Source organism: Episyrphus balteatus, chromosome 3, assembly GCF_945859705.1.
Source record: "Episyrphus balteatus chromosome 3, idEpiBalt1.1, whole genome shotgun sequence".
Classification (NCBI taxonomy): Eukaryota; Metazoa; Arthropoda; class Insecta; order Diptera; family Syrphidae; genus Episyrphus; species Episyrphus balteatus.
This window is the reverse complement of record NC_079136.1, coordinates 18,772,860-18,786,537: the sequence shown is the minus strand read 5'-3', so window position 1 is coordinate 18,786,537 and position 13,678 is coordinate 18,772,860. Positions and strand designations below refer to the sequence as shown.

At 30.8% G+C, this 13,678-nt stretch overlaps 2 protein-coding genes across 6 annotated transcripts in view; one reads left to right on the top strand and one right to left on the bottom strand.

The window, feature by feature from the left end:
• Positions 1–13,678, bottom strand: part of LOC129914040 (autophagy-related protein 16) — a 251,766-nt gene that overhangs the window by 157,743 nt on the left and 80,345 nt on the right. The gene's annotated exons all lie outside the window — the stretch shown is intronic.
• The window catches only part of LOC129914045 (uncharacterized), a 69,300-nt gene continuing 59,068 nt past the window's right edge, over positions 3,447–13,678 (top strand). Inside the window, exon 1 of the mRNA XM_055993085.1 lies at positions 3,447–4,108. Within this exon, the coding sequence (XP_055849060.1) occupies positions 3,465–4,108 (644 nt within the window). The 5' untranslated portion in view covers positions 3,447–3,464. The remainder of the gene's footprint in view (positions 4,109–13,678) is intronic.

Below are 13,678 nucleotides of genomic sequence, written 5' to 3'. Positions count from 1 at the left end.
AGACTCTTTTTCTATCCGTGTATCTTTCTAAATGTGCGGATGGAAAATGTTTGATGATGATTGGATGTCTTGAAATGTGCTGAGATACTAGATCAACTTCCACATTGTTAACTAGCGCGGCAATTGATTGCCGCTGATGTTTGTTTGTTTGCTCCTCTCTACTATAAGCTCCTTACAATACCAATGCTTTGAATACCGAGTAAAGGTATCCTCTATTGGCCGAGGTATGTGCAAATGACTATGGTAATATTGAGATAGGGTATATAAGCAAACAGTTGGCAGTTTAAATTTACGATGTGGATGTTTGTTTTGATTTCGTTTCAAGTGGAAAAGTAGTTGGAAGAAGAAAAACTTTTTTTTTTTGTTATTCTTAATTGTGGGGGAGAGAAGAATAAAGGGATTTTGATCGTAAAATTCAATGATCCGGAGAATTCATTAGAGAAACTATGACTATACGAACGACGACAAGGTTCTTGAAAGGTTGGTATCTAGTTTAAACGAGAGTGTGGGTGTATGTTGTATATTGCACTTTCCTTGTAGCAACTAGTTAGGCTTTAGAGATTCTGAAAGTGATATTGAGTTGTACAAGTGGCAGGAAGGTTTGTCTAGCTAATGGGACACATTTGAAAAAAAAGGAATGTTTATTCTGGAATGAGAGTGTTTCTATATGTGAAGGTATAGTTGAATGGTGTGAATTAGGGAAGTACTTTTAAGGAGTACCATTCATTTTGATTGCAGTTGCAGATATGTAGAGAGGAATTATTTTTTATTATTTTAAGCCATGACTTGAGGTTTTAGGTAGTATCTTTTGAATAGAAATCTAAGCAAGTAAGCCACTGGTCATTGGATAGTAGTTTGTTTGGACGATTTAACAATAGAAGCAATTTAAGCCATATAACATCTGAACTAAGCCAGAGTTTGTTTGCATTCGGTTCTGACAGGCTTAGTTTAAATATTTACGAGAAATTACTATCTTCGTCAAAGAATCAAAGGGGATTTCGAAAAGCTGTAATAAATTAGCATTTTTGAAAAATTATGATGTTAGTTAAAGGATTTTGAAAATTCGTTTAAGAATAAAGCTAAAAAGTGGCGCCCAATGTGAGATTAAGGGCTAAAGGCCTCGCTAATATTAAGTATAGTTTGTTACAAATCAATCAAATTGAACTATCAGTATGGTTTAATTAAGGGGTCGCTACGTTGGGCGCCATTTAAAACTGCAAACGAAATATATTTGCATTTTTGTGTGTGAATAGAATTTTTAAACGTTTAAGTTCTTAAATGTCGAAGAGCAAGCATTTTCTTATTAAAAAAAAACACTATTTTCTTAATAAAGCATTAAAAGTGGCGCCCAATGTGAGAATCAAAGTTCAAAGTACATGAAACAATTAACAATCACTTTCTATTAACTAACAATTAAATAAATAGTAAACAAAACTACTTTTGTTAAAATTTTTGAAATAAATTTTTGAAATAATAGTTAGTTAAAAGTTTTGAATTTATTTAAAATGATTTAATTAAATTGATTATATACATATTTCCTCATACTATAACAAAAATTGTGCTTTTGAACGATAGAGTTGTTCAAGAAAAAAAAAAAGTAACAAATGGTGCCGAACGGAAGACAAGATCACCACCAATTTGTATAAATCAGTTTGTTATTCTCAATGCTTTAAATTCAGCCTTCACATTGGGCGCCAATTAAATCGATAATATATACAAAAACAAAAGAATTGATAAGTGTTGACTAGGCAAAAGTTGAAAATGGCGCCCAACGGAATCAATCACCAAATTGCACAAACTAGTTGGTTAGTCTCAAAGTTCTAAAACCAAGCTTTACAAACACTTAAAAAAAAATAATGTCTTTAAACGAAAAAAAAAAAATTACAAATGGCGCCCAACGTCGCGAAGCATCGGACTGGATCACTGCCAATTTGTACGAATACGTTGGTTAATGCTAACGACCATAGGGCAGCATAATTCACAAAAGTTGAATGCGACTTGAGTCACAAGGTAGTGATGACCTGACTTAATGTTGGCTTTTCGGAACGTTCGGACTTCCGGTTATATGGTATAAAATCCAAGCGAAATTCGCAACTTGATCTCTTTTTGGATTTAATATATCTTCTTAATATCTCGAAAGAAAAGATTATTATTTCCTCATCAGGTAATATTTTTTGTTTATGACAATAAAATTGGCGCCCAATGCGAATCCTGGGACCTTAAACAACATCAAATATAATGGACTAACAAAAGATAAATATTCTTTTAGCCTAGTAGCTAAAAGTAGGTGATCGAAACCACATGTTGGGCGCCACTTGTAAAACTAGAATAAGTTCTTTGATTGCTTAGATTTTTTGGCGTTTGGTAAAAACTTGATCAGTGTACGCAATCTTTTATATTCAAATTTTCAACCTGAAGAGTTTTTCACTGGTTTTGTGCTCCTTCGCAAACTCAAAGCACTTGCCAAGTAAAACAGAGAAAATAAATAGTGCGTAAACTCGCGTTGGACGCCAAACTCTATCACTTTAGGTCCAATTGTATATTTTTTTTTTCGATACCTTAGTCGCTATTACTTGCTTATTCCCGTGTAAATTCAGAAACGGTGGGCGCCAAATCTCACAAAAAAATTGTATGAAGTTAGGTCTCAATTTCATTAGTTTTTGGGTATTCTTTTTAAATGCGCGAAAAATTATTTTTTTCGCATTTTGTTTCCCACAATAATTTTGAATAAAAAAATATTAGCAAAGTTCAACTGATGCCGATGACGAACTGATAAAACCTGAACTAGTTCAACAGATACCTACCAGATAATGAGCAATTAAGAAATTTTGCAAAAAAGTACTGAAAAATTGTTGTATTCACAATTTTCCCACCATTTTGTTCAAGATTGCAACAAAATAACCGTTTACAAGCTTCAACAACAATTATGAAGTTTTTTTTTAAACTTGTTTAGTCGCTTCTAGAACAAGGTATAGCTGACAATAAACACAGGTTTTCCTAAAACTGGGATTACATTAAACATAATTAATTTGCCTGGCAGCAAAATCATCACAATAAATTAGCAATGTAATTGTGTATCAAGTACACAACGATCGACGCAAATATAATTGCTACCCCACACTCTTCTGATCAGGCATTAAGCTGTTTCTATATATTTTAATTTGCATCATCCTTCGCAGTGCGCCCACCCTTATTCCCTGTATATCTTTACATTCTTCCTCATGAAATGGTCAATAAATATAGCAAAAACCTAATCGCGCGTGCGCGCCAATTACCTATACACATAAATAAGCTTCATTAAAAAACCTCCAGATCTATCTTTGATTATATAGCGGTGTCTACCTACACTTCCCGAATCATACAAAATATCGCTGTAGGACACAAAAATCCTCTAACATGTCAATTGAACTAAACTTCTTGTTTTCTTCCTTTTTTTTTTTGTTGCAGATTCATACACCCGTAAAATGCTATCACGGAAACCAACACACATTTTCATCGTCGTCATGTGCCTGCTTGTGTCAGTGGCAACAGCCGCACGTCGATCTCGAATAGATGTACCATCATCACCACCAGCTTCTGCTTCGTCACCGCTTCAAGCTGCTTCGGCAGCAGTCGAGTCATCAGAATTTACAAATTCAGATGATGCTCCAACAAATGACAACATTGCCACTGCAACGAGTGATGAACAAGTTCAAGTAGCCGTCGTCCCAGCACCGGGTAGTGATGGCGGTCTTGTTGTTGCACCAGCACCAGCAACAAGTGGTGCATCTCCACCGGCACCGCTTCAACAATCATCGTCATCAACGGACGATCAATCATCATCGTTGTCCGCCGCACAGCAACCGGCCCAAGAGACAAAAGCCCAAGAGGCTGCCGCTGCTGCAGCAGCAGCAATAGTGGCTCCTTCCGATAAGTTGGAAGAGAAAGAAGTGCCTCAAGCTGCTGCAGACGCTACACTACCGGAAGATCAATTACCAAAGGCCGACGGCAGTAATAACAACAACAACAACAACAATAACAATGCCGAGGACAATGACATCCAAAATGCTAATGGACCGGGCGTCGAAGAATGTGATTCGGACATGATTGGCTTTGAGATTATTACCGGGTGAGTTACCAATTTTTTCGTTAGATTCCCTTTGTTATCGAACGAACCTTTGCTTTCTTCCTTGGCCCTTTATATTGATTCCTTGAATTAAGATCATCTTTTCCATCAAGTTCGATGTGATGCGCAGTCCTTCCGCATGGCAATTGTTGTTCTTCAGCAGTAAAAGTCAGTATTGGCGAACGTGATCTTTGATTGATTCCTTCTTTTTCGCGATTTTTATAAAAAAAATGGTTTCTTGCGGAAGGTAAAACCTTAGACCACGACACGATGAAGAGGACGATGACGGATACACGGAATGTTTTCAACGTTATGCAATCTTTTTTTCAGTCTTTGCAACTTTTATGGTGGAAACACGCATTATTCCGAAAGAATCTTAAAAAAACTGACCGTAAACCTAGAGAATCAATCAAAACATCCACAATGACATGTAATTTTCTGAGATAATTAGGGTTTATTGATGGAGATGTGACCAGGATGTGGTGTGTTGTTTTGTTGGATGAGAGAGAGATTGAGTGAGAGAGAGATAGAAGATACACGATCTTACTGGTAGACCAAATAAAGACCGGGTAATTACATGTAATTGGATGCCGCGCCACATTAACTTGTACATAGAACGTCCACCTTTATTAGATTGAGAGATTTTCTTGATTTTTTTTTTTTTTTTTTTTGTAGCTTATCTACAGTTGAAGAAGATCTTAGAAGGAAGAAGGTGTGTCTTGTGTGTGTGTTTTTAAAAATATTGTTTGAATGGTAGATTGTAGCAGGTGGTTGGTGATGTATTTTTTTGTATTTCTATTTCTTTAAGGATGTTTGTTGAAGGTCGCAAGTTTTAATTGGAAGATTATACTTCAAGAATTTTACGGGTAGTATTTTTTACACCAGGGGTAGAATGTTAGATAATAAGATTTATTGAGTATTTCTGCAGTCTTAATCAGGTTTAACGAGCTTTCGAAAACGATATTCTAACAAAAACTTATAAACGCCAGTGCAGGTGTCTAGGTACTATTTTTGAGCTGTGGATAATTTTTTTTTTTCTTTCCTCGTGCAAGAAAGCCCAAATTGAGATTAAATTTCACTTTCGAATCGTACACATATCATCAACATTAAACATTTCAGCCAATTAGGTACACATTTTACTGTGTGTTCGAAAAAAAAAAACACCCTTTCACCAACATTTTTTTGAAGTGAAAACTTCTTTAGTATCGTAGTGATTTGAAACAAGATGAAACGAAAAAGCGACACGAAAAATCAATTGATCATAACTTTTTTGTTTTAATAGATGTTCTTTTACACGTTATATCTTTTGATCTAGATCACAAAACAAATTTATTTAACTTTAATACGCATGCTAATAATATTACCTTTCATTTAATATATCACACATAACGGTACGTGCTCTACAAGTTATATAATCTTTAATTAAAAAAGTTGAAAAATACCTCAAAACTCCTGTGAAGATTTGTTGCCGATGACCAGCCAGCAGTAGAGGAAGTACCGTAGGTTATCTCAGTTTGAAATTTCGACATGGTTGGCTTTAAAAAATTCTTACTTTTTTAGTAGGCATAATAGAAATATGATTGAAGCGTCATATAAAAGGTGAAATAATAATGATATAAAATTTATTATAGGTTGTCTTTTAAAAAATGGATTGAATGGCGTTAGAAGAGAAAAGAGATTGATTGTTTTGCTTTTTTTATGAAAACTAATTGGGTTAAAAAAAATTCTAGCTCTTTTTGTAGATGTTGTATAGACATGGTCGATATAAATATTTTGAGCTGAAACAATAAACACAAACACTTCTTCAAATGAAAAAAAAAATTATAGACTTATTTTATTCGTAAAACCCATGGCAAACACAACATTTTTAATAAATAACGTAAGTTTAACTTTTATACCATTGATTAAAAAAAAAAAAAAAAAAAAACACCCTTTCATCTTAAATCTTTTTATAGACTGCTTAGATTCTTGGTTTCTGTTATAAATGAAAAATTTTTACCAATATTTACTGGGGTACAATTACTAGTTTTTGAGGTACTAATTCTGAATTTCATCATTTCTTAAAAAAAAAAAAAAAAAAAACACCCTTTCACTCATGATATAATTTTGTAGACTTTTAAGATTCTTAGTTCTTAACAAACGAAACTTTTTCACCAAGTTTAAAAAATCTAGTATGGAATTCACACGTGGTCGAAGTGAAACCTTAAAAAATCATTTTTCTTGAAAAAAAAAATCTAGCTTTATTTTAGTCTATCACCTTTAAATCCATTTTTTTATATGACAAACTATAATAAATATCATAGCTTATTATTTAAGCTTTAATATGATGTTTCAATTATATTTGTACGACATCTAGAGTGTTTTGAGGTATTTTTCAAGTTTTTCAATTTAAGATTGAGTAACTTGTAGAGCACGTACCGTTATGTGTGATATATTAAATGAAAGGTAATATTATCAGTATGCATATTAAAGACAAATCAAATTTTGTTATGCTCTAGATCAAAAGATATAACGTGTTTAGAAAAAGAAAATCTTTTCACCGTTATCTCAGGATAATGAATATAAAATTAATTGAAATGTTGTACAAATATAGCCGTGCTTATAACCTGTCTACAGTATGAATTCCATTCATTCATCTATTAAAACAAAAAAGATGTAATCAATTAATTTTTACTGTCGCTTTTTCGTTTCATCTTTTTTCAAATCACTAAGATACTAGGTAAAGAAGTTTTCATATATTCAAAATATTATTTTTATAAAAGTTCTAAAAAGTGCATTCCATCGTCACGTACAGACAAATCATAAACATAAACAATTTGAGACGACGAGTTTATAGTTTTACAACGGCTGCCTAACTTAAAAATCGATAACTTAGGTAATGCTTATTACTGCTTGAAGTGGGTGCATATTTTATTTTAAGCAAATACTCGTTTCAAATTTTAGAGAACTCAAAGTATCCCCCACTTTCCGTAAAATGCACAGTTACACTGTACCTATGCGAAAAAAAAATATAAACAACTTATTTTTTTTGTAGAACTCCCAGAGTATTTTTTTTTTTTTTTTTTTTTTTTTTTTTAAAACACCCCCAAAATATGAATTTAGGTTTTTACTGAGATTTTCAAAAAAAAAAAAAAATGTTGAGGATGTAATGACATCTGTGCGATAATACTTCAAATTATTATTATTGTAGAAGAGAGTGGAACCTTAAAAAAATCAAGCGTATTATACAATACTAACAATCGTTGATTTATGTATAAACTGGAGTGATCAAAGGTTCTATAAGATACTTCGGTATTAAATTATCTGACCGACACAGTTGAAGAAAAACTCTTTGATTGATTTGCCATTAAACTCTTATATGCATTCGAGTACTTATCAACTTCGATTGGAATAAATCAAGACTGTCCATATCCAATCAAAGAGATTTCTGTAGATATTCCTAGTGGTAACTATATGTCATGACTCATGATGACTATTGATGTAATTTCACGCCGGAATGTCGTCATTAAATTCCTATTTTTATGTACCTCATTAGGATGTCCTCAACAAACAAAGATACATTATCTAGAACACCGGCAATACCAACTTGCAACAACAACAAACAACAGAGAAAATCGATCTTGATCTAACTTTCTGATTTCATAGTGAGAAAACGTATGTCAGCACATTCAAAAGGTTTATTTTTTCAGTTGGTCCAACTACATCCAGCACATCAGTCTATTCACTCAATTCTTCAAGTTTGCAACTTTGATTTGTCGATATCGTTTGATCTCATCACCTCTTCAAGCAAAATTACACACACAAAAGGTTTTTCTTTTGCACAAAAAACAAAAAAAAAAAAAAAACCAAGCAAACAAATAAAAATATATAAAGCCAAAGCCAAACAACCTATTCGTCCATCAGCTTTGAGAATTTTCTTCATAAGAGTTCCTATATATATGCACTCTTGATATGTAAGTAGTTAGAGTTTCCTTTTGCAACTTACAACAAAAAGTACACAAAAAAAAAAAAGAACACTTCAAATCAATTATCCATTACGATGTACACCATCTAAAAGGCCAGACCCGCAAAAGAACTTTGTTCGAATAGAAGAAGAAGAAGATGATCATAGATCAAGCCCTTCTGTATCATTTAGAACGATGGATAGATGCTTGGTGTTGTTGATAGATCTAAGAAGATATCTAATGATGGAATCAATGAGTTTCCTCTATGGGACCAAATGAAATGCCTGAGCGTGCAAATATTCTTTCAATACTATGCGCATGCACTGCTAACTTCTACTTCAACTAGCTCCTGGGACACCGGTGTGTGTCTATTGGAATAACATGAATTATTGTAGATTCAATGAACTTGAGCTAAAGAATAGTTGTATATTATTTTTATTTCTATGAGATGAAGATCAAGTTGAATTGTTTAAAATAGAGTATCATAAATCTTGATAAATAAAATATTAAGTTTGGATCGGAAAAGGTATTGATCTTAGAGCTCAAGATTTTTTAATTTACTCAATAATTAAAAAAAATAAAAATATGTTATTTGTTTTCAAAAGTTGTCTCCGAAATTTTACACATCGAGTAGACTTTAAGTGGCGTTTAAACTTTAAACATTATATAAAAAAAATTTATAAAATTTTCAAACATGTTTCAAAATAAAAGTTATATTACAATCATTCCATTGCTTGAGTACCTAAAAGCTAAATTCGTCGGCTAAGAGTGCAAACCTCGTAAGTCCATTTTTGTAAATTGTTCAGGAGAGCAATTTCTAATATTCAATTTTGTACTAGCTCTATACATTTTTCATGTCTAATTTTGTCTCTTTTGGTCGTTTAATAAAACAAATATGCACTTTATACATTTTTTTGAAACTTGAGTACACTAAAGGGACTTTTATAATCACTTGGAGTAGTCGCATAAATTTGGTTTTAATTTTGATAGATTCATCATACAAGTACTCGTAAGCATGTTTTGGCATTCATATGACCTGTCAAGAACAATTTGCTTACTTAGAAGATATCGCTCAACCTAAAACTGCTTTATTGATGTAGGTACTAGTATAGTTTTTTGACGATGGTGGCCAAATCCCAAAAGGGATTTTTTTGGAATTTAGGTACATATGTGATTAAGGGTATTTTTTGCCAAAAATGTTCATCAATAAAAATGCTGTATAGTGATTTGTCGGATCCAGGGCTCTTCTTTGTCGCACGAACTTGCTCTTATATTCAAGTTGCTTAATTTTTTAAGACTCTTTATATAGAAATTATGGGAAACGTATGTAGGTATATAAAAAAGAAAAAAAAATTAAAAAAAAAAACACAACATTCGTTTTTCAAAGCAATAAAACAACATCTGAAATCAAATTGCCCTCCAAACAAGTATGCAGTAGGTATGCAAAGATGCATTTTTGGAAAACAAAACAAAAGCCGTTTTTAAAAAAAACTTATTTTTTATAAATAATTTTGTTGGAAAAAAGTTTTACAAAAATTATTTTTAAAAAATTGTATTTCTGGTTTTTATTATATTAAAATTGTATAATAGACCAGTGCCGATGCCTTCAAAAACATTAAAAAGTACAAAAAAATCATAGTAGGATGAAACCCATTGGAAAAGGAGGGGAATATGATAAGAATGAAAGGAAAAATAAATTACGGGCGAGCCGAGTTCGGGAAGTGGGTGGGTTGAGTTTTTAATGGTAAAAAATGGTATATCTCGATTTCCGGCAAAACTACAAATCCTATAGAAAAAAAATGTATGGCAAAGTTGTAGGTAATAAAAAGATCTACAACTTTTGTATCAACAATTTTTTCACATAACCTCAAAATTTATGTGAAAAATTCAAAAAACCGAGTTTTTGGTTTTTTATTTTTATCTTTTTCAAAAATAAAAATTTTTCTACGAAATTTGGTGAAAACTTACTCTATTATGTTCCAAATACACTGTAATTTATTTGATTTAAAACATTAATTTGTTCACCTTATTTTGACTTAATACCAAAAAAACACCCTAATTTTCAATCGAAAATTCACGTGTCAAAATATCAGTTTTTTTCAAAAAATCGGTGGGCATTTCGTTCGTTAAAATGTCTATTTTCTGATGGTGTAAAAAAAATTTTACATTAGTATACTATAGAACATGTTCTAGTAAAATTAAAAAAATGAAAAAAGCTTGAATTCGAAAAAAAATTTTTGACATTGTTTACAAATTTTGGCCTATTTATTCAAATTTACACTTTAATTACTCAAAAAACGTAAGATTAATCAATGTTACATGAAATCTTACGTTTTTTGAGTAATTAAAGTGTAAATTTGAATAAATAGGCCAAAATTGTAAACAATGTTAAAAATTTTTTTTCGTATTCAAGCTTTTTTCATTTTTTGAATTTTACTAGAACATGTTCTATAGTAGGTATACTAATGTAAAATTTTTTTTACACCATCAGAAAATAGACATTTTAACGAACGAAATGCCCACCGACTTTTTGAAAAAAGCTGATATTTTGACACGTGAATTTTCGATTGAAAATTAGGGTGTTTTTTTGGTATTAAGTCAAAATAAGGTGAACAAATTAATGTTTTAAATCAAATAAATTACAGTGTATTCGGAACATAATAGAGTAAGTTTTCACCAAATTTCGTAGAAAAATTTTTATTTTTGAAAAAGATAAAAATAAAAAACCAAAAACTCGGTTTTTTGAATTTTTCACATACATTTTGAGGTTATGTGAAAAAATTGTTGATACAAAAAATGTAGATCTTTTTATTACCTACAACTTTGCCATACAACTTTTTTCTATAGGATTTGTAGTTTTGCCGGAAATCAAGATATACCATTTTTTACCATTAAAAACTCAACCCACCCACTTCCCGAACTCGGCTCGCCCGTAATTTATTTTTCCTTTAATTTTCATCATGTTCACCTCCTTTTCCAATGGGTTTCATCCTACTATGATTTTTTTTGGTTTCAAAAATTATCGACCCTGGTCTATAAATTCTTTTGCATAAAAAAATTTCGTTGAAATACAATAAGCAGTTTGGCAGCAAATCAGATTTGAAAAAAGCGGTTCTATGTTAGGTAACAGTAATGTTCGTTTTCGAGAAAATTAAAATTTTCCGAAATTAGTATATACATTAGGGTGGGTCAAAAAAAAATCGAAATTCGTTTGTTCGATTTTGTACTCCGAAAAATCGATTGCTAGACACCTCTAGAATATACACACCAAATATAAGCTCTTTATATTAATGGGAAGGTCCTCCGCTTCGCAATTTTCTATTATTACATCTAGACCAGGGTCGATAATTTTTGAAACCAAAAAAAATCATAGTAAAATGAAACCCATTGGAAAATTAGGAGAATATGATGAAAATTAAAGGAAAAATAAATTACGGGCGAGCCGAGTTCGGGAAGTGGGTGGGTTAAGTTTTTAATGGTAAAAAATGGTATATCTCGATTTCTGGCAAAACTACAAGTGCTATAGAAATAAGTTGTATAACAAAGTTGTAGGTAATAAAAAGATCAACAACTTTTGTATCAACAATTTTTTCACATAACCTCAAAATTTATGTGAAAAATTCAAGAAACCAAGTTTTTGGTTTTTTATTTTTATCTTTTTCAAAAACAAAAATTTTTCTACGAAATTTGGTGAAAACTTACCTTATTATATCCCAAATACACTGTAATTTATTTGATTTAAAATATTAATTTTTTAACCTTTTTTTTGACTTAATACCAAAAAAACACCCTAATTTTCAATCGAAAATTCACGTGTCAAAATATCAGCTTTTTTCAAAAAATCGGTAGGTATTTTGTTCCTTAAAATCTCTACTTTCCAATAGTGTAAGCAAAAATTTACATTAGTATACCATAGTACATGTTCTCGGTAAAAGCAAAAAGCTTGAATTCGAAAATTTTTTTATCATTTTTTAAAATTTTAGACTATTTATGAAAATTTACACTTAAATTACTCAAAAACCATAACATTATTCAATATTACATGAAATCCTACGTTTTTTGAGTAATTAAAGTGTAAATTTGAATAAATAGGCCAAAATTGTAAACAATGATAAAAAAAATTTTTCGATTTCCAGCTTTTTTCATTTTTTGCATTTTACTAAAACATGTTCTATAGTATACTAATGTAAATTTTTTTTTACACCATCAGAAAATAGACATTTTAACAAAGGAAATTCTCACCGACTTTTTGAAAAAACCTGATATTTTGACACGTGAATTTTCGATTGAAAATTAGGGTGTTTTTTTGGTATTATAAGTCAAAATAAGTTGAACAAATTAATATTTTAAATCAAATAAATTACAGTGTATTTGGGACATAAAAAGGTAAGTTTTCACCAAATTTCGTAGAAAAATTTTTGTTTTTGAAAAAGATAAAAATAAAAAACCAAAAACTCGGTTTTTTTAATTTTTCACATAAATTTTGAGGTTATGTGGAAAAATTGTTGATACAAAAGTTGTTGATCATTTTATTACCTACAACTTTGTTATACAACTTATTTCTATAGCACTTGTAGTTTTGCCAGAAATCGAGATATACCATTTTTTACCATTAAAAACTCAACCCACCCACTTCCCGAACTCGGCTCTCCCGTAATTTATTTTTCCTTTAATTTTCATCATATTCACCTCCTTTTCCAATGGGTTTCATCCTACTATGATTTTTTTGTACTTTTTAATGTTTTTGAAGGCATCGGCACTGGTCTAATCAAGCTTCTACGAAAAAAAAATCTTTTTTTATTAATTGACTTTTTAGCAAGTTTTTTTTACATATTCTTGAAGAAAATTGAACGCTCTACAAAAAGAGGCCTAATACACTTTTTTCAACTGTCTAGGTAACCGTTTAGTAGATAATTAAAGTCCAAAGATCGAGAAAATCTTTAAAAATTAGTTTTTTTGCTCTTAATTTTGTAACAAATTGAAAAATTATAATAATCAAACGCGCATGACATATTCTTGTAGGAAACAGATTGCTCCACAAAAAAGGTCTTATTAACTTTTTTCATTAATCTAACCATTCTAAAGATATTCGAGGTCAAAGTAAAAAAAAATTATAAAAACAATTTTTACTTTTAAAAATTTACCAATTCACTGAAACTTCATTATTTTCAAATTAACAAGATGTATTCTTGTAGAGGGCTCAAGTGTTCTACAAAAAATTCCTTGGTATCAAATTGATTGCTTTAACCGTTTAGATGATATTCGTATACAAACCAATGCCAACTGATTTCAATAGTTTTCTTATGACCCGTATGCATTGCGATTTGGATACGAATATCTTCTAAAAGGTTAAAGCAATCAATTTGATGCTAAACTATTTTTTGTAGAACGCTTAAGCCCCTACAAGAATACATCTTGTTAATTTGAAAATAATGAAGTTTCAGTGGATTGGAAAATTTTTTAAAGTTTTTTTAATTTTTTTTTTACTTTGACCTCGAATATCTTTAGAATGGTTAGATTAATTTCGCGTTTTTTGTTAGAAATAAGTTATAACAGTGGTTCAGAAAATGATTAAATTTGAGTAAGTGATCTGAAAATAAGAATATGGGAGCTTTCAATTTCCATTTTT